The sequence below is a fragment of the Gobio gobio genome (assembly GCF_949357685.1).
Source record: "Gobio gobio genome assembly, chromosome: 15".
In the NCBI taxonomy this organism is placed as follows: domain Eukaryota; kingdom Metazoa; phylum Chordata; class Actinopteri; order Cypriniformes; family Gobionidae; genus Gobio; species Gobio gobio.
The window spans coordinates 34,834,889-34,862,649 of record NC_137108.1 but is presented as its reverse complement, the minus strand read 5'-3'; the positions used below and the strand labels follow the sequence as shown (position 1 = coordinate 34,862,649).

At 37.2% G+C, this 27,761-nt stretch overlaps 1 protein-coding gene and 1 long non-coding RNA gene across 2 annotated transcripts; both read right to left on the bottom strand.

Moving 5' to 3' along the window:
* Nucleotides 1–9,821: 9,821 nt before the first annotated feature.
* Nucleotides 9,822–27,761, bottom strand: kcnv1 (potassium voltage-gated channel modifier subfamily V member 1). Its single transcript, XM_079836777.1, has 3 exons — nucleotides 27,333–27,761; nucleotides 16,838–17,806; nucleotides 9,822–12,022 (listed from the first exon to the last, which is right to left on the bottom strand). The coding sequence occupies exons 2-3, from the start codon at nucleotides 17,781–17,783 to the stop codon at nucleotides 11,511–11,513; spliced, it is 1,458 nt and encodes a 485-aa protein (XP_079692903.1). The 5' UTR covers nucleotides 17,784–17,806; nucleotides 27,333–27,761; the 3' UTR covers nucleotides 9,822–11,510.
* Nucleotides 19,574–25,391, bottom strand: LOC307139024. Its single transcript, XR_013818083.1, has 4 exons — nucleotides 24,639–25,391; nucleotides 23,857–23,906; nucleotides 22,324–22,428; nucleotides 19,574–19,755 (listed from the first exon to the last, which is right to left on the bottom strand). It is a non-coding gene; the product is annotated as an uncharacterized lncRNA (long non-coding RNA).

Sequence of the window (27,761 nt, the reverse complement as noted above, 5' to 3'; positions counted from 1 at the left end):
AATGGAAAAACACGTTCTGTGTGACCGACCCCTAATACATTTTTTGTGAAATGCTGTGCTTGAAAAGTGTTTGTGTGCTATATTTCTTTCAAATAAATATTTCTTGGTCTGATATTTTGTTATGTATATATATATATATATATATATATATATATATATATATATATATATATATATATATATATATATATATATAATACAATGATATTCATAAGCTTCTAAGACTTTTGTGAACTTTTTTCCCCCCTGTATTTTGAAGTACTACCATCTCATATACACTCTAAAAAAAAAGGCTCGTAATCATAGGGGAACCTTTTTTAGTGCTATATAGCACCAATTTTGGTGCTTCAGTGGTTCTTCAGCGGTTCTTCAGAGGTGCTATATAGCACCTTAGTCAAAGAACCGGTGAAGAACCTCTGAAGAACCACTGAAGAACCTCTGAAGAACCGCTGAAGAACCACTGAAGCACCAAAATTGGTGCTATATAGCACTAAAAAAGGTTCCCCTATGATTACGAGCCAAGAACCATTTTTGGTGCAATATAGAACCTTTTTTTTTTTAGAGTGTACCATCCATACTGCCATATTTTTGTAAGGGAAGCTCTTGAGAAACAATACATTTGATTTTGAAAGATGGTTTCTCACAGTCTTTGTGAATTACTGCTTTTGTCATCCTAAAAAATGCTGTGCACTTTGAGAAAAGTGCACAGTACAATGGGCTTCCACAGCTTTCCATCTCTTTTTGATTCTCTCTCCAATTTCAGTCTGTCTCCCTCTTTTCTGGCCGGCTAACCCAGCTAATGTGTATATATCATATGTCTTAGGAACACACTTCTACTCAACTTACTCCGTTTACTGTGCCATTTCAAAATGTTGAATATTTTATAAACCCTATGTACATGTTTGACTTTGTCCTCCGAATATGACAGTAAACTGTCAGTCAGCTTCACCACAAATAAAACAAACCCATCTTTCACATTATACATGTGGAGAGTATCAAGACAATTCTTTGGCATATACAAGCAAATGTTTTGTGACACAGTTCTGCTTCAAATATGGGATAACATATTCCTCCCACTGACATAGAAAAGAGAAAAATATCAGCCGATCTTCTCTTGAGCTACACAAGTAGCACTAATGTTTGAACCGTTGCAGGAAGTGCTGTAGATAGCAGTTTAATCCGCCATCACAGGTCTGCAAAAGGTCCAAAGAGTTGCTAAATTGAAACATACTCTCACTCTGAGGTCCTGCTGAAGAGCTTCACTTAAACACTGCATCTTTCTGCATTAAAGTACATTAAAGCTGGAGATATGCTTGTGCGAATAGCAGACACTCAAACAGAGTCTTCCCAGTTACCCATTTCTCTCTGGCCTTGTGAAAATCATTTAGTGGAATTGGATGGGCCAAGGATAGTCCTTAGTTCATACACTAAACCCAGTTTATCGGTCCTGTCATAAAGCATGGGCAACCATTAGCACCAACAGGTTGACTTCAGATGCATAAAGCTTCCTCCCACTCACCCTACAGGCAGGAGTCCAATTTTAGCTGTCTGTGGAACACTGACTGTTTAAAATATGAAAAAATGGAGCAATTTTGTACCAATTTCATGCACTGGAAACTGTCCCTGAGCAAGCTTGCTTCTGCAAAAGCTTAATCTAACTATGTCCAAAAGTGAGTTTTCCTTAAAGACTGACAAATGTTTGAAGTCTGAGATGAAAGACTTGTACTCAGGCAATCATTATTCAATCAAAGGAATCTTTTTTTTTTAACTGTACGGCTGAAAAAGATAAGTTGTACAACTGAAGGCCGAAAGACTTGCACTTTGGGTGAAAAGTCAGTGGTTCTCTAGCATACATTTTTTGTTAGCATCTTTAAGGTCATTGCACAATGGTGTGATCTCGGCAGATTCAAATGCGTAGATAAGATTTTTCATACAGATAAAATAAGAACATCCTTGGTTTCCAGTGGCCTTGCCCTACTCATGTGTGTAATTAGTTTGCACGTCTGCCTTAGGCTTTCTTGCTCACTTGTATACTTTAAGGCCTTCACCTGGCCTCCATTTTGACTTTGCTGCTGTCCTTCTGAATTCTGATTTTAAGCATGAGCTCGCCTTTAAGTAATTAGATGGATTTTTTTTTTAAATAATTTATTTAGTCATTATTTGGAATTTTAACTGAATTGGAAACATACACCACATGATTTTGAATTTGATTTATGCATTTCCTGTGTTTTTCTATATATATATATATATATACACATATATATACATACATACACACACAAATTTCAGTTATTTAATTTTATATATTTTTTTATAAAAAATCAATGAAATATCTATCTATATCTGTCTGTCTTCCAATCTGTCTGTCTGTCCGTCCATCCTGTCTGTCTTTAAGGTCCGTAAAACCAATCTACCAGCTATACAAAAGGGGACAACTGACTTGTTGTTAGTGAAAAAATGTGCTTGTTTAGTGACAACCTTTGCTAGTATTATGGAAGAATGAGTTGATTTGATGTTTTTTGGTATTTTAGTTCATTAGTTTTTAAATGAACTGCTGTGCCAAGCGGAAGGTTTCTAATTTTTGAAAATGTGACCCTTATTATTTAAAAAGGGGTCCTAGCAATATAAAATAAAATAAACAACAACTACAAAAAAAAAAACTGTAAATAGTTTACTCAGATAGATAGATAGATAGATAGATAGATAGATAGATAGATAGATAGATAGATAGATAGATAGATAGATAGATAGATAGATAGATAGATAGATAGATAGATAGATAGATAGATAGATAGATAGATGGATGGATGGATGGATGGATGGATGGATGGATGGATGGATGGATGGATGGATGGATGGATGGATGGATGGATGGATAGATGATGGATGGATAGATGATGGATGGATGGATGGATGGATGGATGGATAGATAGATGATGGATGGATGGATGGATGGATGGATGGATGGATAGATAGATAGATAGATAGATAGATAGATAGATAGATAGATAGATAGATAGATAGATAGATAGATAGATAGATAGATAGATAGATAGATAGATAGATAGATAGATAGATAGATAGATAGATGATAGATGGATGGATGGATGGATGGATGGATGGATGGATGGATGGATGGATGGATGGATGGATAGATAGATAGATAGATAGATAGATAGATAGATAGATAGATAGATAGATAGATAGATAGATAGATAGATAGATAGATAGATAGATAGATAGATAGATAGATAGATAGATAGATAGATAGATAGATAGATAGATAGATAGATTTTAAGTTGATTTGGATAAAATTGACTACTAAAAACAGTGTTGCTCACCACAGTCCTGCATCCTAACAAAATGCTGCCCATACGTGCTTGTGCTCCAAAAGACCGTGGGGGCGTCCAACTGCATCGCCCTGGGCTTGTTCATATCAGACAGGGAGGTTGGTGTTAAAGAAGTCAAAGGCGCACAATACTGTGGCGCACAAGTGTAACGAACGTAGGCCAGTAAGAGCTGTGCGTGTAAACCTCACTCCCCATGGCCTCAAGAGGCACACTGGCGACTGATGTTAGAGGCTGCAGTCTTTAGCATCCTTGTTAGTGTGACCCGCCTCCCACGCCGGAGACAACGGTTTGAGTCCTGCTTGGTGTGGTTGAAGTAGGACATTTGGTGCCATGACCCAGATGGGAGTGAGGTTAAGGGGGTGTAAATATAATGGACGTAGGCCAGTAAGAGCTGTGCGTGTAAACCTCACTCCCCTGGCCTAAAGAGGCACGCTGGCGACTGATGCTATAGGCTGTGGGTTTTGGCACCCTTGTTAGCACACCCACCTCCCACACCGGAGACCTCAGTTTGAATCCCACTCGTAGTGGGTCAAGTAGGACCGGTTACACAAGCACAAAAATGTTCTAACTCGGAAAACTGCTTTACAAAACAGATAATCCACTTCACTTATCCTTGATGCTACAGCTTGTGTTTCCTTCTGCATGGATGATGTAAAATCCATTTTAGTGCAACAGATTAAGGATGATCACTGGGGCAATTGCACTAACACAGCGGATCGATGATAACAAGATCATCCGCCATTAAGGTAAGTGAACCAAAGGGCAATTTGTTTAGTGAGGGCAGTATGCAAAAGAGACATGAGAGCTAGATTCTACATTCTATTAGATCGGCGAATGTCATGATGTAGTGGTTCATAGGAACACAAATAGGCCTATTTAAGATGAGAGGCTGGAGAAGTCTTTTATGTCATGCCTCAAGACCTCTGCTCAAATTACATGGGAATCCAAGAGGGTCAGACTTCACCATACTATTTTGATATGAATGAGAAGCTCTTGTATAAATGTTATTGATTTTTAAATGAAACCTATTCACCATGTATCACCAGTGAAAAATTGAGTAATTGTACATCTTTACAAACAGTCTTTCTTTTATAGGCTTTGTTCTATAGCTCATGCTCGTCTGTCTCTCATGAATAGCCATCACCCCTCCCCAAGTGCCCTGACCTAGTTGTGAGAAACCTCCTGGAATCACGAGTCAGTTTAGCACTCATTTTTCATCACCACTGCAGGTCTCACTGGGAAAGAGAACAGCTTGACCAGTGTCCTTGGCTTCAAAGGAAGGATTTCCCAGTAACCAGGTGAATGGATGATTTTTCCATTAGCTGAGAGTCTGGTAGTTGTAGCCATATCTATCAGAATATTGTAGAGACTGGGAATGTATTTTCTGAATGCATGTTATGTATCTTTAATGTTAACAATTTATCCGTGCATGTTTAAATAAAATAAAAAAATAGTTTTGACCTTGTAATGTTATAGTAAAGTGTCATAACAAGATCTTCCTGTGAAAGCAACAGATCTTCATATGCAGGACTTGTCCAATCATTTAGTCTGCTTAAACCCCTTCTCGGCAAGCTTGTGTTCATCAACCTCCATTTTTGATCGCAACGCCTACATCTCAAAGTCCAAAGTCCCTTCCCTACATTTGTTCTTTTTTCATGATTTGTTACACTCGGATATAAGTCACAATATGGGAGAATAGATCTGTCGCTACTTCTGTTTCATCACAACTTTAAAGGTGCTGTGTGTAAGAATGACAGCCAGTGGTTGAAATGGTTACTGCAGTCCAAATTCAAAATATTGTTTGCCCCTCCCCCTCCTCCACCTTATAAGCTACTCGAAGCTCACGCATGTTGCCAGTTTGAGGGTACGCAACAGGTACGAGCAATTGACAATGAAAGGTGTGAGTTGATGTGTTGTTTTTTCCGCGTTTTTATGTGCTTCCGTTCATAGGGTTTTTTAGATGGATGCCGAGGCTTTTTAAGTCTGGTAGAATCTACGATCTCTGGCAACCTGTGGTGTCAAAATACTATTGGGTAAACTGGCAACGTGCGGTATCGCACAGATCAAAACAAAAACAGACATTCTGACACGCAACGCACTCAAAGTAAAATAACTGGCTGTAGCATTGTTTTTCAGAGAAATGAGCATGTAAACTTAGTATGTTTGCAGATATTTAGGAAACATGCTATGGTATTTTTATGATTTAGAAAACTAAACATACAGCACCTGTAATGTGCCAATAAGAAAATATCTAGCAGCTATCCAGAATACACAAGCAAATAAATAGCATAGTATAGCAACGCCCTGGCAACCACCCACAATACCCCAACATTGTGGTGATGAGTTTTGTACAACTAATCATTTCATACTCTTTAAGAAATGTAAAATTCTAGTAGTAGAGTATTCTAATAAAAGTCTCAGGAAGTGCTTCTCTAATTAAAAGACATCTGCTACTGTGCTTTCCATGGCTGTAGTGTTGTCACATAGAGGGCCATAAACGAGCTTGTGTGATTGGAAGAGCAGCATTTGGAAAACATAGTTAATGTTTCCATTCTCAACACTGATGTGTGGCCCGTGAGCCAAAATAGTTTTTCTGTAAAGTGATAAGCAGTTTATGAAGAGCTGTTCTGTGTCATAGCACAAGGAACACAAAGCTGAAGATAACGGCATGCTGTTTTATCAATTCGGTAACACTTTACATTAAGGTTCCCTTTGTAAAGGGTTTATAAAGGTGTTTGTTAATGACTAATAACTCATTTACAAATGCATTGTAAATCATTGATAAGCAGTTATAACTGCATGAATAAAAAGGGCGACTTGAACGCAATACCTGCTAAACAGTGAGCAATTTTTAACTTGCATGTTATAAATGCTTAATAAATGTATTTATTCACACTTATTAAACTCAAAACCAGATTCCTATTTATTTCAAGATGCAGCAAAAGTAGTGAGACTGAAGGTTGCTGTGTTGTATTTTCTCATTATTATCTCATGACTGCCACTTTTCTTACTATGTTGCTTACCAGAAGTTGATACTCTGCAAAAAAAAAAAGTCATGATGCCTATAAACAGCAATGTATATAAACTGACTTCTTGTTTTTTTTAAACTAGCATAACTGATGAAATATGAATAATGAAAAATGTAATTCCAGTATTAGTTGCCTGTGAACCTTGATGTAGGGTGGACACCTTTTATAAATAAAGTTTGATCATTTCATCTTGATAAACAAGAAATCAGTATAGATTGCTGTGTACAGGCATCATGACCTTTTTGCAGAGTATCATGGATAAGGCACAGAGTAAGAAATGTCGGATTCATGCGATATTAATGAGAAAACCACAAATACAACACCCTTCAGTCTCACACTTATGTTTTACTCAAGCCCTGATTTATTTCATAATGCAGCAAAAATTGTGAATAAATACATTTATTAAGCATTTATTGTGTGAGTTAAAAATGGCTCACAATTTAGCAGGTATTGCTTTTAAGTCGTCCTTTTTTATTCATGCAGTTAACTGTCAACGATTTATAATGCATTTGTAAATGAGTTATTAGGCATTAACTAACACCTTTATAAACCCTTTACAAAGGGAACCTTGATGTAAAGTGTAACCATTCATTCTTATATTATTTGCAGGTCATGTGTGATCTGTTTTTAGTAAAGAAGTCGCTATAGATACCAATAAGACTGTTTTGTAATCTTTCAGACTGCATGGTCATAAACTTTCACTGTTGACCTTTCAGCATGTTCTGCAGCTTTAATACACTACTGTTGACATGTTTGGGGTCAGTAAGATTTTTTAATATTTTGAAGGAAGTCTCTTATGCTAAACACAGTAAAAACTGTAATATTTTGAAATATTACAATTTAAAATAAATGTTTTCTATTTGAACATATTTTAAAATGTGATTTATTCTTGTGACGGCAAAGCTGATTTTTCAGCATCATTACTCCAGTCTTTAGTGTCACATGATCCTTCAAAAATCATTCAAATATGCTGATTTGCTGCTCAAGAAACATTTCTTCTTTTCATCATCATTGTTGAAAACAGTTTTACTGGATTTTGGTTTTTCCCATAAAGATGAGAAGATAAAGAGTAGGGGTGTAACCCCGGCATCCTGGCCAAATTTGCCCATTGGCCCTCTCCATCATGGCCTCCTAATCATCCCCATATACAGATTGGCTTCATCACTCTGTCTCCTCTCCACCAATCAGCTGGTGTGTGTGGTGAGCGTTCTGGCGCAATATGGCTGCCATCGCATCATCCAGGTGGATGCTGCACATTGGTGGTTGAGGAGATTCCCCCCTTCTATATGTAAAGCGCTCTGAGTGCCTAGAAAAGCGCTATATAAATGTAACAAATTATTATTATTATTATTATTATTACTGCTTAAAGCTGCAGTTCGTAAGTTTTACCTCTTTGTCCCCATCTCTGTTTGAATCTTGAAATTGCAGTTATCTTCTTTACTTGGGTTGTGCATCGGCATGGCACCTCCGTGTGGAAGAATCTAATGTATTGTGGTGTATGTGTGGGTGGTCTATCAACGCAACAGTTGTCAACGATGATTGAATTACAAGCCACCATGACAAGTTTGATTACATTCCACCTGCTTTAAGGGGCCACAAAAGATCCACCACCTGCAGCATCCACACACGCGCCTACCAGCCCGAACTCCTTTATGTATACAGACGTGACGTATAATGACGCAAAGACAAACAGCGGAAGCTTGTATTTTCTGCGGAAAGCTGCAGTACCACTCAAATTATAACACATTATTACAAGCTTACCGTTATGAATCGTGCTAAGGTAAGGAGATCGTTTTGAACACTGGCTGTTTATGTGCTTGCTCAAAAATTGCTTTTGGATTATTTTTAACTAAAAAATGTTACAGACTGCAGCTTTAACATTTTTGTGGAAATGGTGATAGGCCTTCTTTTTTCAGAGTTTCAAGTTATTTTGTAACATTGCAAATGTCTTTACCATCACTTAAATTTAATCAATCAATTTAATGCATCCTTTATAAATACAAGTATCTTTTTTTTAATCTTACCACAAATGTTTGAATGGTATTATTGTTTTCAACAAATACTGTTTTCAGCATTGATAATAATAATAATAATAAAAATGTTTCTTGAGCAGCAAATCAGCATATTAGAATGATTTCTGAAGGATCATGTGAGACTAAAGACTGAGGTAATGATGCTGAAAATTCTGGTTTGTCATTACTTTAACCGTTGACTTCCCCTTAGGTCTTATTTATGTCTTCTTGTCCCTTTTCTTTCAGCTCACACATTCATGCATGCATGCACACAGAATTGTACACAAACTCACAAATGCAGCTGGACAGACAGTGCACTCTAATTACGCACGGGCCCCTTGGACTCGCATCTGAATTTCTGGTGCCAGGAAGACAGGTCGGGGAGACGTCAGTCAACTAGGGAATAGACACAGCCCTCATCTGTAGATCAAACATATTCAAATGCACACTATATATAGCTTAACCAGGGCATGCAGTGCTGTTTTCCTCTGAATAAAATCTATTTGAATTTTATAAATTAGTTATATCACTAGAAGAATGAAGAATGAAATTCTCATACTATAGTGCACATTCAAAAAAATGCAGATCTTTTTTGTATGTAAAGAAACTGCAGGTCCAAGCAAAACTACTGTTTTATCTTACTCTCACTTCACTTAGGATGCAAAGTCAAAGAAATCTAGGACAACCTATCCAACGATTTTTGTAAACGCATGCTTTGTGAGTTTGTTTCACTATTAAATCATAATGGTTGTCATAATTTCTCTTATTTAGATGCAGATTACAGCCCTTTCTTATTCTGAGTTTAAACTTCCTTAAGGTATCTAAATATCTTCTAATAGCACAAATCCGACATATCACCAGGGTGTGGATTTAGCATTCAGCTTGGATTCAGTGGATTTATTAGGAAAGCAAGCACAGGCACAGAATCTTGCCCAATTTTACATATTTTTTCTCTATGCAAAAATCTTTTTCACCCATTTCTTACATAGAAAAGTAATAGCCCAGGCACAGCCAACAAAAAAAAGTATAATTCATTTCTCTAGCACAAACAAAGCAGGATTAGTTACTTGGAAATAAATGAGGATCTGAATGAAAGCTTATTCCTCCTATTTTCTTACTATAATTTTCACTGAAATGTAGATATAAGGCTTGTTATCCATGTACATGTCGTATCTTGTCATATGATAACATATTCCTGCAGTGCAAATCATTTTTACTCTAGCTGTGCCCAGTGGAGAGACTGATTCTCTGAAGCTTTTAAGCTCTGAATGTAGTTGCAACTGTTACAGAGCAATGACATGCGTCTTTGAGCAGACCTGTTGGTATTCATTGTAATCTTCAGGCCGTTTGGGATATTTTAAAAGGTTCAATAAGTCACAAGGAAAAGTGTTGCTCTGATGTAAATGTAGCCCAAAAAGTACGCAAACAGGAACATTGAGACATAGATTTTATTACATGTATTCAAATGGAACAGTAAAAACTACTTGCATTACAATCAATGAGTTTCACAAATATAAACAGAACAAACATGTAGCCATTAAAAAAAAAAAAAAAAATCATTTTGATGTTTAATTTCACGTTAAAATACTTCTAAAATACTTCTTAATGTGCATTAATGTGCTTAAAGTCATTTATTCAGTCAAAACTTTGGCTCTGTGACTGAGCAGCATAGCAACATTGATTCAACCAATGGTGTGAGTTTGGATGGGGCTAACTGTTATCCAACCAATGGCACTGTTTGGGAAACTTGCTTGAATGAAGTCTTTATTTTTTCAATTCAGATTTGTGCCAATGGTGGTGCAGAAATCACACACATCACCTTTATAGAAGTCTATAAAGTTTGTTTTTAATATTTTTTCCCCTGAGGTTCATTTGAAAAATATAATTTATAATAACAATTTATAATCATTTTTACAATGTATAATAACAGTTATAATAATTTTTTTAATGACCATTTTCTACCCTTTGTTAAATGGTCTGTATTTGCTGCTGCTGCCTTTAAAGTTGGCATCAACAATCTATTTTCTAAATGCATGTTATTGAGCTTATTGTAAGTGATTCATCCCCTAATTTAAAAATGTTTTACTTTATGATCTTTAATCAAAATGATATAACTCGATCTTCCAGTGAAACGTCAGACTTATGTGATCCAGAGCCTCTATTCAATCAACAACTGATGGATAGTATCAAATCCCCACCATACATAGATTTTTGTCCTATTAATCCCGTTCACACAAATGTATGTCACAGTATGGAAGAAAATGGCTGCGTCCGAAAGCTTAAAAATGCTGCCTTCGGAGGATGCATTCCAAGGATGGAAGGCATCAAGGCACGTCCAATGTTAGCTTCACTTCCTGTCTCCTGAGATACCTTGATCTGATCGATTTTTGAAGACAGTCCTTCACTGATATCCCACATTCCTGTGCTTTCCATTCTGTGGCAGTTGAGCTAAAAATTTACAAATCTGAAAGTTGCGGCATCAACTAAATCAATGGTAAATCTTTTGTGTAATGAACCAAAATTTTGACCAACATTTTCCACTTCTTATTTCTAGCGAGAATTAAATATTTGCTTAGTTATCATCAAAGCCTGCTCTATTATTCTGTAGATCATTAAACCGTTACGCTGCCTCAGAAGTCAGTCCGAAATCAGTTTTGAGAGGTACCTCTTGCGCAAACGCTGTCGTCCACAACAAGTCAGCTGCCTACGTTTTCAGACACAGCCAATATCTGTCGCTTCTTCCGTTATATTGTGACTTATCGAAACGCCACATTTGTATGTAAAATGAGCAACAGCTGCATTAGATTGTTACAGGATTGAAAAGTTAGGAGTTAATTGCAGGTCCATAACATCAGAAACATGAGAATTTCAGAATGTTGAGTTGCTTTTTAGTGCGATTTTAGTAAATTCTATTTTGAGGCAAGTTAAAGTATGTTTACCTAATGCAATGGGCTCTTTGAAGATCAAGCACATTTTGATTGCTTATGATATGATCCCTTTAAATGTTTTGTGGTCCTTAAAATACCACAAAATCTGTCTCTCTCTCTCTCTCTCTCTCTCTCTCTCTCTCTCTCTCTCTCTCTCTCTCTCTCTCTCTCCGGCAGCTTGCAGGCCTACTGTTACCACCAGAGATCTCCTGCACTGCTGCGTGTGCTGGCTCGCTCTCGCCCCTGCAACCGCAGCATCTCCAGCACACTTCTGGCGTAGGCGTCCCGCAGGTTCACCCCTACCGCCGAAATATCCGAGGCAGAGTTGCGCGTCAGTCGCTTCAGTGCCTCCCCGTGCCGCAGTGCCGCTTCCTTCATTTTAAGTGTGAAGTAGCATGCAGAGAAACGATCGTTGATGATGGCAATAGGCAGCGAAAGGATGAGAATGCCAGATAGGATACAGATGAAGGCCATCACCTTTCCTAGTGTCGTATCAGGACGGATGTCTCCGTACCCCACTGTGGTCATGGACGTGGTGGCCCACCACCAGGCACTGGGCACGTTGGTGAAAGTGGTCTCCGGCATGTCGTGCTCGATGGCGTATTCCACTGTGGCGAAGATAGAGATGCCCACAGACAGGAACAGCATCAGGAGGCCAACTTCCTCGTAGCACTGGGCGATCGTCATGCCCAAAGACTTGAGACCTGATGAGGAATACACAAAGAAGATAAAGATAAAGCTCTTTAATATAAAGGCCCGTTAACACAAATGTCTGTCACGCTTGTCATAGAAAAGAAAGAACTCAAAAAATATTTACATGTTTTCAAATAGCCGTTCAGTAAAACAAATATTTGTGTCGGTATGAACACATGGATAGTTAACCCAAAAATTTAATTACTTGCTCACCTTCAGGTCGTTCCAAACCTGTATGTTTTGGAACAGTTTTGGTTCCCCATCAATTTCATTATATTTTTTGTCTTCCATTATACTATGGAAGTCAATGGAAACCGAAACGGTTTCATTACCAATATTCTTCAAAATGTCTTTTTTTGTGTTCCACAGAAGAAAGTCAGTCAAATAGGCCTTCAGACTAATATAAAGGAATAGATTTATAGATTAATATAATTTGTATTTTAGGGCTCAGTCAATTACATAATATTCTAATCAAATAATTAAGTGAATTGCAAATCATTTGATGTAAAAAGTGTCTTCAGAAGTCAATAAATTGGTTGTTTTATTTCCATATCAGGTGCATGTTATTTGTTATTTTTTTAATACTTCTTAATATATTTCAAATCATTTTAATATTTGTCATAATTTAAAGGGTTAGTTCACCCAAAAATAAAATTTCTGTCATTAATTACCCTGATAATGGAATACAAACTTGGAATACAAATTAAGATATTTTTCTGGCTTTCTGGCCCCTCCATAGACAGAAATGTAATTACCACTTTCAAGGTCCAGAAAGATAGTAAAACATTGTTAAAATAGTCAATGTGACTACAGTGGTTCAACCTTCATTTTATGAAACGACGAGAAAACAAACAAACAAAAATAACAACTTTATTCAACAATTTCTTCTCGTCTGTGTCAGTCTCCAACGCAGTTTGCATTGGCCAGCTCCTGCATCAGCATCACGAGCATGCGTTGGCCAATAACAAGCCGGTGTTCTGGCTTAGCTCTGACGTAACTCGGAAGTGCTGTGCTGTATTTACTACGTCAGCAGTGTAGGAGATTGACACAAACATGAAGAAATGTTAAATAAAGTAATTATTTTAGTATTCTCGACGCTTCATAAAATTAAGGTTGAATCACTGTAGTCACATGGACTATTTTAACAATGTCTTTCCTACCTTTTTGGGCCTTGGAAGTGGTAATTAAATTGCTGTCTATGAAGGGGTCAGAAAGCTCATATTGTAATATGAGTAATTAATGAAAGAATTGTAATTTTGGGGTGAACTAACCCTTTAATGCACTAAATAAATGTGTTAAATGAACAGACCTAATTTTAACATTATCACTGCACACCAAGTGGATAGAGATTACTTCAAGCAATTAACCTAATTCCTTAATTACTTATAACCTTGAAACAATAGCATGAACAAGGAGAGGCCTCTCAAATAATTAGGGAAGGAAAATCATTATGGTACTTTCAGGTAATTTGTGTAATTGTCTGTCAACATTCCCCGATGCATTGAACACTATGTAACAATGAATCAAGCTACGTCATGTGTTATATAATTATATTGTGTCACTCTGTTTTTAACTCGATGACAATTTCATCTTTGACCCATTTTGCCACTGAGTGACCAATTGAAGTGTAGCCAATAATTACTGAACAATTTGCATGCCAAATCATTACATCTGTACCTACTAACATATAAGATGCTGTTGGTAGAATTTGAATCGGTGACCACATGATTTTATTTCTGGTGTAACATGTTCTACAGAGAGCATGAGCTTCTCTTAGTGACAGATGAAAATGTGTCCAACGACTATCGTATGCAAACAAGTTAAAACTTTAAAGGATAGCTATATAGCCTCTCTAGAAGTACTATTTCGATGTTTTATGTAGTAACGTTGCTCTAGTGTTGGTCTAGCTTTCCGAGTGCCTTTTGAATTCAATCTGTACAATTTATGTTGTTTATATTGGTTAGATCCCATAGCATCAAAACAGATGCTAATTCACAGGTTTTATATATAAATAAAATCTGTGAATTAGCATCTGCCAGTATGTGAATCTTACCTCAAAGGATCAGTCAAGAAGTAATGTAACAGTAATGAATTCATCCAAGAGATTCTAGCTTTTAAATATAGACACCTAAGAACAGCTGCTACACTTTCTCACTCCAAAATGGCACGGCTTCCAGAGAAAGGCTTTATTTATTCTTTTTTTTTAGCTGCCTCCCTGAATACATTTACAGAAAGAACATCAAGCATCTAAATTCGACACCTAGCCTACTTATTGTGCGCATCAAAGCATGTCTTTTTTATTTTTAGAAGTAGAAACCGCATTTTGTCATTAACACGCTGGCTTTCATGGGCCCTTGACCCACGTCTGAGGTATTGGAGTCAACATGACTGCCAGCAAAGAACTAGGCTTCTATTTTGAGAAAGTGAAAATGGGGAACACTTGAAACCTTGATAATGAATGATTTTTCTATTAATTTCCATTCTTATCTTGACTAATCTGTCACAGTTATGCCTTAACACAGTTCATTTTTGACGTTAATGGCGATTGGGACCATCTGCATGACTTCATTCATTTTCAGGCTTTTTTTTTGTGTCTTCTGATCAGATTAGCTACTATTGAGAATAAACACCTTCAGGGGGGCAGAGAATGCCGCAGACAAGAGAGATCACATTATTAAAATGTGACGGATATGAAAATAGGCTCTGCCGTTGGATTATTTACTTCAGATATCTTGAGAACAGAGCCGACATTGTCTGATTAGAAATGTTAAATCTTAACAGAATTATAGTGAGACCCTGTGAAAAAAGTTCAGTAAAAGAAAAGTAAAATATTGCTTTCCCTCTTTTAAAAAATAACTTTTGGAATGAATTCCCAACCAAAGGATTATGAATTTTTCCTTATATTACATTTCCATATGAAAGTTATAGCATGATAAGCCCCCGTCCCACCAAATTCCCCAACTGTACCCTCCTTTTTTAGCTCTTGTATGTCATGATGTTTAATTTATTCATAACTTTGTGACTGTATTTTACAAGATTAAAGCCCCAAGTCTGTGCTCAGTAATTGTTTGTGTCTATGGATCTTCCTCTAAGTCTCCCTGGGATACTGTCAAAATATGAATGGATGAATAAATTTACTCACTCTCCCAAAAATAGACTGACATCTTCATGAATTATTTCATTCTCTAGGATTAGAGTCCATCATGACAGAGTGTTACAATGCCCAAATGTTCAGGTGGAATGTGAGTTTGACTGACAGTAAGTCTCAAAAAGAATGCTCCCATTTCTATTTGATGTTTTCAGAGCTTCGGCTCAATCTTCTTCATCTTCATTAGTAAATCAAGTCAAAATGTTTAGTACAAATTTCGACTTTGGCACCACTTCGATTTTACTTCCATTTAAGGGAACAGTTAAACGTAAGTTTTAAATGTAATGTTTGCTTTTTTTTGGCCAACATTTTCTTAGTTGACACGGCGTAATTTTTGTAATTTAGTTTATGTCATGTCCTCTGACAGTGACAACGTTTGATGCTTCATGTGAGAAACAGGCTAGGTTTTTATCATTTATTGGATGAAAATCTTGCTTTATTCCAATATTTGTCAATAAATGTATTTATGGTTACATATTTTCAAGTGATTTGATGTTAAAACTGGTGTGGTGCCTAAAAACTTTCAGTTTTTTACTGCATTAAATTGATCCAAAGTGACAGTAAAGACATTTATAACGTTACAAAATATTTCAAATAAATGCTGTTCTTTTGAAATCAAAAATATTTATCTGTTTTTAACATTAAAGGGTTAGTTCACCCAAAAATGAAAATTCTGTCATTAATTATTCACCCTCATGCGTTCGACACCCGTAAGACCTCCGTTCATTTTACGATGCGACGACAATAGTTTTTGTGCACAAAAAAAAATCAAAATAATACCTTTATCCAACTTGTTATTGTCTTCCGTGTATGCCTCCACGACGCATGCGCGAGAATATGACGTAGCGCCGGGGTTCGGGAATCCATGAAATGCACACTTTAACCCCATTTTGAGAACTACGCTGAGACCTAAAGCACGATCAATGTAGAATCCAACAGCTTAGACACGCGCGTCTTCATTTGCTTGTAAACAAATCGCTTCTGGGTCATGTGTCCGAGCGCCGGATCTGCGTCATATTCTCGCGCATGCGTCGTGGAGGCACACACGGAAGACAATAACAAGTTGGATAAAGGTATTATTTTGATTTTTTTTTGTGCACAAAAACTATTTTCGCATCGTAAAATGATTGTAGAGTCACTGTGGTGAGATGGACTTTGTAACGACGTTTTAAGTGCCTTTTATGGGTCTTGGGAGTGTAAATGTACTGAATGCCAATGGAGGCCTATCTGAAGCCTTTCTCAGCCATCAGCTTTCAACAAAAATATCTTCATTTGTGTTCCGAATATGAACGGAGGTCTTACGGGTGTCGAACGACATGAGGGTGAGTAATTAATGACAGAATTTTCATTTTTGGGTGAACTAACCCTTTAATGATATTAATAAGAAATGTTTCTTGGGGACTAAATCATCATATTAGAATGATTTCTGAAGGATCATGTGACACAGAAGACTGGAGTAATAATGCTGACAATTCAGTCAGATTCAGACATCACAGGAATAAAGAGATGAGAAAACAGTCATTCTAAATTCGAACAATATTTCACAATACAGTTTTACTGTATTTTTGATCAAATAAATGCAGCCTTGGTGAGCTTATTTCAAACCATTTTACCGACCCCAAAACTTTGAACGGGTATTGTATGATTATTATATGATATGTTTCAGTAGGTATGTCACCTGTGGAGTGTCGGCCAAGTTTAAGCATCCTGAGCGACCTCAGTAGCCGCAGCACCTGAACTACTCGTCCAACGTTCTCCAGCTCTGTAGATTCTCCATGAAGGTTTTCCACAGCCAGAGTCACATAGAAGGGCAGAATAGCCAGCAGGTCAATGATATTCACCACACTCCTGCTGAACTTGCACTTATCTCTGACACACATGAACCTGAGCACCAGCTCGCCGGTGAACCAAATAATACAAATGTACTCAAGAACGTCCAATATGATAGGTGCGCCAAGTATAGTGAAGTCCAGCGAGATCAAAGCCATGTTCACGATGGACACCACCAAAAAGAACATGGACAGTGTCCCAAACGTCTTGGCCGCCTTGGAGGACTCCGGCTTCTCCATGAGGTCCCAGAGGCGTTGGCGTACGTCCTGGCACAAAACTCCGGTGAAGTCCTCCTCCACGTTGTCTATTATCTCAGCATCCTTACTAATATCCATCGTCTCTTTCATCTCCTTCCGGCGGTAGTACTTATCCCTGCAACAGCTGTCTATACGGAGCTCATCGATGCCCCAATACTCAATCTCCTGGAGGAACGAGATCACGCACAGCTCCTCTCGCACATGTAAGTGACCTGTCTTGTAGAAGTTCATGATGTACTGGAAGGTCTGCGAGTTGCGGTCAAAGAAGAACTCGTTCTCCAAGAAATCGGCATCGTCGCACAGGTCTAAAGCAGAGTCTCGATTGGAGAGGGCCAGCTTGCCCAGGCGAGTTTCTGGGTGAGAGGCCAACAGTTCCTGAGAGAGGATATAGCGGCTGCCTCCGACATTTATAATGAAGAAGTCCAGCGGATCATCGCTCGGCAGTGCAGGCTCGCTGAAGAAGACGCTGGAGTCCAAGGACAGCAGTGAAGCATTGTCCTCGTAGAACTCTGCCGGACTTGAAGAATCTGTGATCATGGTTTTCTGGGTAATGTTGAGCCCTGAGAGAGCCAAAGGAGGACAATTAAAGTGCATTAATATGACAGACTGAAAAGTGCAGTATCAGTAATAATGGGGATTTGGCTGCTGGTCTAAAGTTAGAATAAAAATGACACATATTTGACCTTTTCACACAATAACCCTGGGTGAACAAAATTATGTTTATCCATGTTTTATAGTGTTTTTACTTTATCATGGTTTAGTAAATATTCTTGAGTAGCCAGGTTTTGAGATTTCGCACTGTAGCTACATTGGATAATGTTCTCTTTTTTTACTCTTATAATATTAAAGGATTAGTTCACTTTTAAATAAACTTTTGCTGATAATTTACTCACCCCCATGTCATCCAAGATGTCCATGTCTTTCTTTCTGCAGTCGAAAAGAAATGAAGGTTTTGGATGAAAACAGTCCAGGGTTTTTTTTTCCATATAATGGACTTCAGTGGGCTCCAAACGGTTCAAGGTCCAAATGACAGTTTCAGTGCAGCTTCAAAGGGCTTTAAACGATACCAGACGATGAATAAGGGTCTTATCTAGCGAAACGATCAGTTTCTGCGAGAAACCGAGAAGTATTTATGCTATTATTTTACCTCTTAACAGACGAACGCGATCGTCTCTGAGCTCCGCCATAACTTCCAGCAAGTAAGGTCAAATTAGATCGTGGTCATAGATATATCGATAGTAGATGCCTTATTCTACTGATCCATGCAGTCGCTAATAAGGCATCTATGTATACACCACGATCTAATTTGACCTCACTTGCCGGAAGTTGTGACGGAGCTCAGAGACGATCGTGTTCGTCTGTTAAGGTAAAATAATAGCATAAACACTGCTCGGTTTCTCACAGAAACTGATCGTTTTGCTAGATAATACCCTTATTCATCGTCTGGTATCGTTTAAAGCCCTTTGAAGCTGCACTGAAACTGTCATTTGGACCTTGAACCGTTTGGAGCCCACTGAAGTCCATTATATGGAAAAAAAACCCTGGACTGTTTTCATCCAAAACCTTAATTTCTTTTCGACTGCAGAAAGAAAGACATGGACATCTTGGATGACATGGGGGTGAGTAAATTATCAGCAAAAGTTTATTTAAAAGTGAACTAATCCTTTAATACTGCACACAATGAGAAATATATCTGGTTATCTCAAAAAGCTGTGCACCCCAAAATGAAAATTCTGTCATCATGTACTCTCAATGCAAGTCAATGGGGTCCAATGTTGTTTTGTACAAAAACGGCCCAAACTTTTTGTGTTCTGCAAAAGAAAGAAATGTCACGACATGAGGGCGAGTAAATGAGGACAGAATTTTCCTTTTTGGGTGAACTATCCCTTCAAATGGAAACGTACGGCGTCTCCGCATCACTCCACACTGTTAGACATTTTATTGTATTTTTGCGGTAACTTACTGGCAGCACTATTGCCAGTAAGTTACTGTAATTGCCCCTTTACAGTAGCTTACCTGTAAATGTGTTTTACAGTATGATGCCCTTACCGTAATTTAATTTTACAGTATGATGCCCTTACCGTAATTTAATTTTACAGTATGATGCCCTTACCGCAATTTAATTTTACAGTATGATGCCCTTACCGCAATTTATTTTTACAGTATAATAATTTTTACAGTAATTTTACTGTAATTTATTTTACTTTTTATTTTACAAAATATGCATATGTTAATATGTTATTACTTTATTTTGAATATTTTACATGAATGCAATAAAATAAATAATACATTTAATAAATTCCAAATAAGAGACTTGAGTCCATGTACATCAGTATATTTTTTTATTCACCGTCACAATCAATTACAAAAAACAGAAAAAAAATAGAGAACTGAATTCATTACAACAAATCAAAGCAGAGATCATGACGATATGGCAACAAAAAGTATGAACAAAATACCCCAGCTGGTCTTGGCTGGCCTCCCTACTGGTAAACTACTAATGGCTGATCTGAAACAAAACAGAGGGACAATGTGTGAGAAATGGTTTATCTCATCTAAATTTGTTCATGGACAGATGAGGTAACAACTTGTGCAACAGCAGTTATTCATAGTTATACTTGTTATATTATTATTATTCATAGTTATACTTATATTATATATCTCTATCCCGAGGACAAGCGTGCGCGCTCTGGAGATTATCATGTGAAACGCAACAATACCCAATCAGAAAGCAAGCTGCTGACGGAAGACACCTCCCTCCAGCTCACGCTGGAACATGTAAAGGCCATGTTCACACCATCTCCATTACTTCATCTAAACATTTTCCTTTCCCCCCCCGCAAATTTTCTTTAAAAAGCATTCCATACACTATCAGGGTATATACAGAACTTCTTAAGTTGAATTTAATACCTTTTACTACCTTTTTTAATACCTTCAAAATATTTTTTAATACCAGCGCGACTTCAAGCTGCAACTATAGTAGCGTAAATGAAATATCTTTCCAAATGGAATAACATATTGCATCACAATGTAACGAGGTCATTATAACTTAACATCAGCTGCCCACAGAGATGAGAATAGAAATAAAGACAGAATAGGAAGGAGACATCTTCTTCATAGTTCATGCAGTGTACAGAGCAATTTTCACGGCGCAATATAGATTTTTTTTCTTTTTCGTTTTAAATCATGAAGGCGAGTCAGTGGATATCACACAAAAACGTAATGTGTGTGAGAGTCGGTGAAGTCTCAAACCTGGTCAATTATTCACTACTGAAAGTGAACGTAAAATCTGACAAGCTTTCGGCGCATATTCTCACAGAGACAAGAGATATCTCTTTATTTATATAAATCTGCTTTAACATATGCTGATAACGTATAGCCTATAACTGTCTGAATTTATATTCTTAATATTTCTCTTTTGGCCCATATTGTGAAACAAATTAGAAGAGAAGTATAGGCCCATTTCGTGTTAAACAAGTTTTTTTTTAAATAAAGCTGCTCTTACTTTCTGATAATACTGATATTATTGTAGTGTTCTGACATATTATAGACTGATAATCATTTTAATTATAGGCATATAATTCCTTGTTTAATTGTGCAAAATGTATTTAAATAATGAGGAGTAAGCTAATATATCTATTCTTTTATTATGCAACATGTCGGTTGTGCATTGATGCATTATGAAATTATCACGGGGGCAAATTAAATGTATTATCAATTTAATAATAAAAGTAGGCCTACCCTAATAATAATAATAATCATTTATATACATAAATAGTAAATGCTAAATCTTCACTCATACAGTGAGCAGACAAGTCGCGCTCGCTGATCCGAGCCATGGTGTGAGCATATAAACCGTGAGCTTTGGCTTTACATCGCATGCGATCTACCCGTACAGTGTGAGTAGATACGCTTGCTGAAATCGCACAGTGTATGCCAAGCTTTAAGCAACTTGCATACGGTATTTCGAAACAGCTCTTCAATGCCATAGATTCAAATTGAAAGAGTGGTGTTTAGTTGCAAGGTCTAAACACCACAGCACCTCAGCTCGCAATGTAGTGGTGGTGATAGGGCATAGCGTCTGCTGTCTGACGTCTGTCACGCACCTGATGATGGAGCTGCTAGACTAACGTTAGGCTACTGGCAGTGGTTTGAATCGGGAGAGCAGTCGGGGTTGAGGGCAAAGCAGTGGAGGTTGAGGTCGTTGATGCATCTGTAGCGCAGAACATTGGTATGGGAAGCTGCTCGCTACGTCCGCGCATCCTAGCTTGGTGGCTATTTGATTACATATGCGATTTGACGCCATTCACCCCCACCCAGGTTATATTAATTGTCTTCTTGCAGACGTGGCAATAAGCCTCGCGGCTGTTGCAAACTACTGGCCTAAGCCAGTCTTTAAATCGTGAGTCCTCCAGCCAGAGGTCCGAAAACTTGCATTTCCCCATGCTTTAATTACTGAATGGAAGCGAGCTCGCGTACATGTTTGTCAGCAAGCCAGCCGCGGATCCAGTTCGTTTCAGCGCGCGCGAACGAACACCACCTCACACGATATCGCGCAGGTCCTACTCTAAACATATAAATAAATCCACGCGAATTTTAGAAAAAAAAGGCCAAATTGACAAATTTATCTAAAAAAAATTGGACTCGAAAATGTAATACCTCGTCAGATGACGTTTAGTACTTTTTACTACTTTTTAATGCCCTTAATTTTGGCTAATTTCATTTACTACCTTTTACAACCCCGCGGACACCCTGACTATAAGAGCAATTTCATGATATGATATACTTCATATCACCTGTGGTGTGGTAGGCAAACGTCACCTCCTGCTCAACTGACATCTTATGCTGCCTTCACGTGCTATAGGAATTAGTGAACTAGTTTCCTAGTTAAAAAATTGGACATGAACGCCCTCTCAAGTCAAAATCTGAATGTGATGAGCTCGTAATCACAACTTCAGAAGTGGGAAGTAGGAAATTTCTAGCACATGAAGGCAGCATAAGACGAGGTTGGCTGAAAATTAAAAGATAAAAGTCTCTCAGAAATTGCAAATAATTAAATACTTGCACCTGTACATACTTGCATGATTAGTTTTTAGTTCAGGTTTTAGTTGTAGTCCAGCTTTGTCCGTTTCTCCGTCTATTCCTCAGTCTCTCTGTTTTCTGGTCACTGGTTGGATATGATCTGCATATAAAATAATGTATACATATTTTGGTAACACTTTACAATAAGGTTGTATTAGTTAACATTAGTTAAAGGGTTAGTTCACCCAAAAATGAAAATTCTGTCATTAATTACTCACCCTCATGTCGTTGGACACCCGTAAGACCTCCGTTCATATTCGGAACACAAATGAAGATATTTTAGTTGAAAGCTGATGGCTGAGAAAGGCTTCAGATAGGCCTCCATTGGCATTCAGTACATTGACACTTCCAAGATCCATGAAAGGCACTTAAAACGTCGTTACAAAGTCTATCTCACCACAGTGGCTCTACAATAATTTTACGATGTGACGACAATAGTTTTTGTGCGCAAAAAAAAATCTAAATAACACCTTTATCCAACTTGTTCTCGACTTCCGTGTGTGCCTCCACGACGCATGCGCGAGAATATGACGTAGATCCGGCGTTCGGACACATGACCCAGAAGCGATTTGTTTACGAGCAGAGGAAGACGCGCGTGTCTAAGCTGTTGAATTCTACATTGATCGCGCTTTAGGTCTCGGCGTAGTGCTCAAAATGGGGTTAAAGTGTGCATTTCATGGATTCCCGAACGCCGGATCTGCGTCATATTCTCGCGCATGCGTCGTGGAGGCACACACGGAAGTCGAGAACAAGTTGGATAAAGGTGTTATTTAGATTTTTTTTTGCGCACAAAAACTATTGTCGTCATATCGTAAAATGATTGTAGAGTCACTGTGGTGAGATGGACTTTGTAACGACGTTTTTAGTGCCTTTTATGGGTCTTGTGAGTGTAAATGTACTGAATGCCAATGGAGGCCTATCTGAAGCCTTTCTCAGCATCAGCTTTACACTAAAATATCTTCATTTGTGTCTGAAGATGAACGGAGGTCTTACGGGTGTCCAACGACATGAGGGTGAGTAATTAATGACAGAATTTTCATTTTTGGGTGAACTAACCCTTTAATGCATTAGTTAACATGAACTAACCATGAACAACACCTCTGTTCAGCATTAGTTAATCTTTTTTAACGTTAGTTCATAAAAATCCAGCTGTTCATATTAGTTCACAGTGCATTAACTAATGTTAGCAAGATTTCAATAATGCATTAGTAAATGTTGAAATTAACATTAACAAAGATAAATAAATGCTTTATAAGTGCAGTTCATTATTAGTTAATTTTAACTAATGTAGTTAACTAATGAACCGTATTGTAAAGTGTTACACAAATTTTTAAGTGCATACAATGAATCATTTTTAATTACTTTGTCATGTTATGCAGTGACATATCCCACATGAGACTAAACAGTCACAACAAGATAACAAATAGATGCCAAGTAGGAAATGCAGGCAACAAGTATTTTTGAAATAATAAAATGTTATGCATTAAAAGACGTTAATCACATAATGTTAGTCAAAATATATACTTACAAAGCCAAAGATGCTCAGTGCTGTGGCTCTTTCTGGGGTGTTGTTAGCTCCTGTTGACACAAGAGAGAAAAAGAAGAAATTTTCATTAATGTTTATTGACTATAATGGTGCCTAAATGTTATGCACATGATAATTCACAGATATAGGATGACTGCTAGATTGACCACTTACACAATCAAATGACTATCAACACTGAAAAAAGAGAGAAGACAATAATAGAGCCTTCAGTGGCATGTAAAAATGAATTCATATGAAATAATATAATAAATAAGAAGCATCAATGAACATACTTGAACTAATTATTATTATACTTGAATATATATTAATCCTCTGGTGTATACACTGGCGTAAATGTTCTATTTTCGAGAGAGAGAGAGAGAGAGAGAGAGAGAGAGAGAGAGAGAGAGAGAGAGAGAGAGAGAGAGAGAGCCTTTGACACCGCTAACGTTACTTCAAATGGCGTCACACACATTTAACTGTCAACGAAAATATGTAACTATAACTGGCCGTGAAAAGACGGAAACCATTGTTCGCGTAAATACAACATTTGGTACATAATGTACAATGCAGGTAACAGTTAGTCAATTGTATGCAAATTTAATGGGTTATGAAAGCGGTTCTTGAGGAAAATGAACAGTTCCCCGAGACTGTCATATAGTAATAGCAATTCGATATTATTATTTACTTTCTTCATATATGTAGCTATATTTAATGAATATTGGTTTACGTTTTAAAAGTATCAAAGACATTTGTGACAAATTTGTCAAATAAAAACTTCTTACCTCAGGAAAGCTCGCAGCTGGTGTCTGGCGATCCGATCCACAGGCAGGGACGTCCGTTATGCGCGCACTCGACACAAACCTCATTTGCGCGGGCTTGGCACGCGAGTAAACAATTTAAATTGTGTGAGGTGTAAGCAAAGTTTATAAATATATTTTTTAAACATTTAAAAATTACATTTATATCACCACACTTGTACTGGTATTACTCTGGCATTAAAATAATAATAAATAAAATAAAATTACGGATCATGAGATATAAAATGCTAACAGTAGGTGTTTGTGTGTGTGTGTAGCCTACCGTTAGCATTTTATATCTCATGATCCGTCATTTTATTTTGCAACGTACAGTTATAGCCGAAAAATAAACAAGTAATGAAACTTCACTTTGCCCTCAGCCTAAACGATTTGCCAGGGAACAAATTATAGATCCATGAGAGCAAATATGGGCCGTTAAATCTCCACAAGACTAATTATAGCTGGAGACGCCACAGAGACATCAGAGCCAGCGGCAGACGTCAGAAGGGCTAGCCGAGGAAAGTCTACTCTCGCCGGGTAAACAGGCGCTGAACGCCGCTGACTCACTGGAGCTCACATCTCCGAAAACACCAGATAAAATGTTAAAATAGGCACTCTTCTTATAAATAAACCACAGATTTGAGCTTTAAACAACTACATTACCGACTAAAAAAGTCTTAAAACTACGTTTTGTCACACATTAACAGTTTTAACACAAAAAGACGTGTAAACACAGCCCATGTCAGTCATTTCTCAACGAGAGGAGCCGCTGGCAGAAGCTCCTCCTACGAGGCGAATTCGAAATACATTTATAACACTAATACTTTACTCTATTTATTCTATACTCTATTTTTTCCTCTTTTTGAAAGTTGTGAAATCACTATTGTGGAGTTTTTCTTTTGCTATTTGAGCAAATGGGCACACAAAAAATATATAATTATTGTATTCTCTCATTCACCGCTATAAAATTTAACCCAACTATGACGACTTCCGCTCTGAGAAACCCGAAAATGTGAAAAGGGTCGGAGAAAATACTAAGTATAAAAATTACTTCTTTGTCTCCCACAAAGAACTAATTTTACATCCTTCCATCCACATGTTTTTATTTAACTTTTAAACATCCAGTGTGTGTGTGTGTTTGTGTGTATTCTTTGTTTACAGTAGCACTACTGCTTTTACGTAAACAGTAAAATACTGCAAATTCCCATATACAGTAAGTTACTGTAAATTTCATTAAAAATACCCACAATGCAGTGCATATTACAGTAGCTAACCGTAAATAATATAAATGGTATTTTACTGGGCTTTTTTGCGGTAAGTAACTGTAAAATTGCGGTAAAGTCTAACAGTGCAGTTAATGCTTTTTCCATCTCGGTTCAACATTTTTACTGTTTTCTCCAGATGCTGGAACTTCAGTTTTGAAAAGTGTACAGAGCATATGAATAAATAAAATGAGGGAAAAAAACAACTCACCATAACATTCAAGCAGCATGTTGTTTCACTTTGATGCCTCGAATGGAAAGTTTCAAAACCCACAGTTAAAAGTGGGCTTTAGTCTGGATTTAAACTAGTGTGAAGCCCTAGGTGTGTGTTTTATATAATACAATACTTAATTTGCCTTACTATTCCTACATATGCACTTTAATAGATATAAGAAGACAGTTTGGATAGTCTGTGTATACAGTAGGATGTGTAATACCAACGTTTTGAAAGCTCTGTGTATTGAATGAGCAAATTCCCTTAATGATTTTTTTTTCTTCTTCTTTTACGCCATCACTGGCAGACTTCAGGCACGGTGGGAGGGGGAAGAAGCCTTTGGCAATGTCCTACTTCTTCAAAGCTGCATTGAGATTTAAATATTTTAGCTGGCCTGTCTAATTAATTGAACTAATGGTAGCCTACTATTCTTGTAATCATTAATTCTCTTTGGTAAGCTCTTCTGTAATATTGTCATGATGGTCATTTTAAAGCCTACGTTTTTAACAAGATCCCATGGGATGACATTGAAGAGGTCTGAGCACATGTGGATATCTTTCAAAAGGGGTGCATTTTCAAATAGTTAAATTTTTATTTACTAAATTTAAAACAATCCACTGTCAATAATTAATCTCTAAAAAGTGAATGTATGCACTGCTGTTAATTCATCTGATCCTTACAAATAGGCCTACTTTTGATTTGAATAAAACAAGTCAATGTAGATGTTTCTTTAGAATTAAGTGTTTATCCTGTTTACATCCTTGCATGATAATTTATGTTGAGAAGAAAAGAAAGCATTGTCCTCTCTGAGATGAAAATCAAAAATGCATGCATGTGATGTCCGATTGTTAGCTCTGCTAAAATTATACGAGAGACGTTTATTAGAAATAAATATCGTTCAATGTTAAATATTTTCAGTGGGGAATATAGGGAATAAGTTTTGTGGATTCAAAGTAGCTATACAAAAACAAAACAAAAATATGATTTTTATTTTATAAATATAATAACATCAATCTCTAATTTATTTTACTATGGTTTATCTTCTTATTTAGTTTCGAATAGACAGTGAATGTGCTCTACCATTATCTGAAGACAAAATAAATAGTCAATAAACTAATGCAACATTTTAAAATACCGATTAAATATCTAAAAATGCAAACCAAAGAACATTATACTGTAATACCAGTAACTCTGGACACCCACCTTCAGCCTATAAGCCTACACTGAAAGCTCGTGCGCCTGTGTGAGGTGAGCTGGATCCATTTGGCTCTTTACTGTTTTCCCAATTCAAAATATGTTGATCCTCTGTCGATAAACTGAAGAACATAATGCAAAACGCCTTGTGATGTTGAAATCCGAAATGTTCACAGTGAAGAACTGATGCAGCTCAAGGTTTCACGGGTTCATGAGAGTTCGGAACTGTTCTGAAGCGCTCTCGTGCACCTTTCCACACGCGTTTTAACGCGCTAGGAGAGGAGAGAGTGCGAGCTATCAACCAATCAGGAGACACGTTCAGGCTGCTAGGCAACAAACTCCAGACACTTAATACAACCAGTAAAAAAAAAATTAGACGCGTTGTAATCGTCTGGAAAAATCAAAGCCTTCGCTGTCACGAGATCTACACCTGTGTGC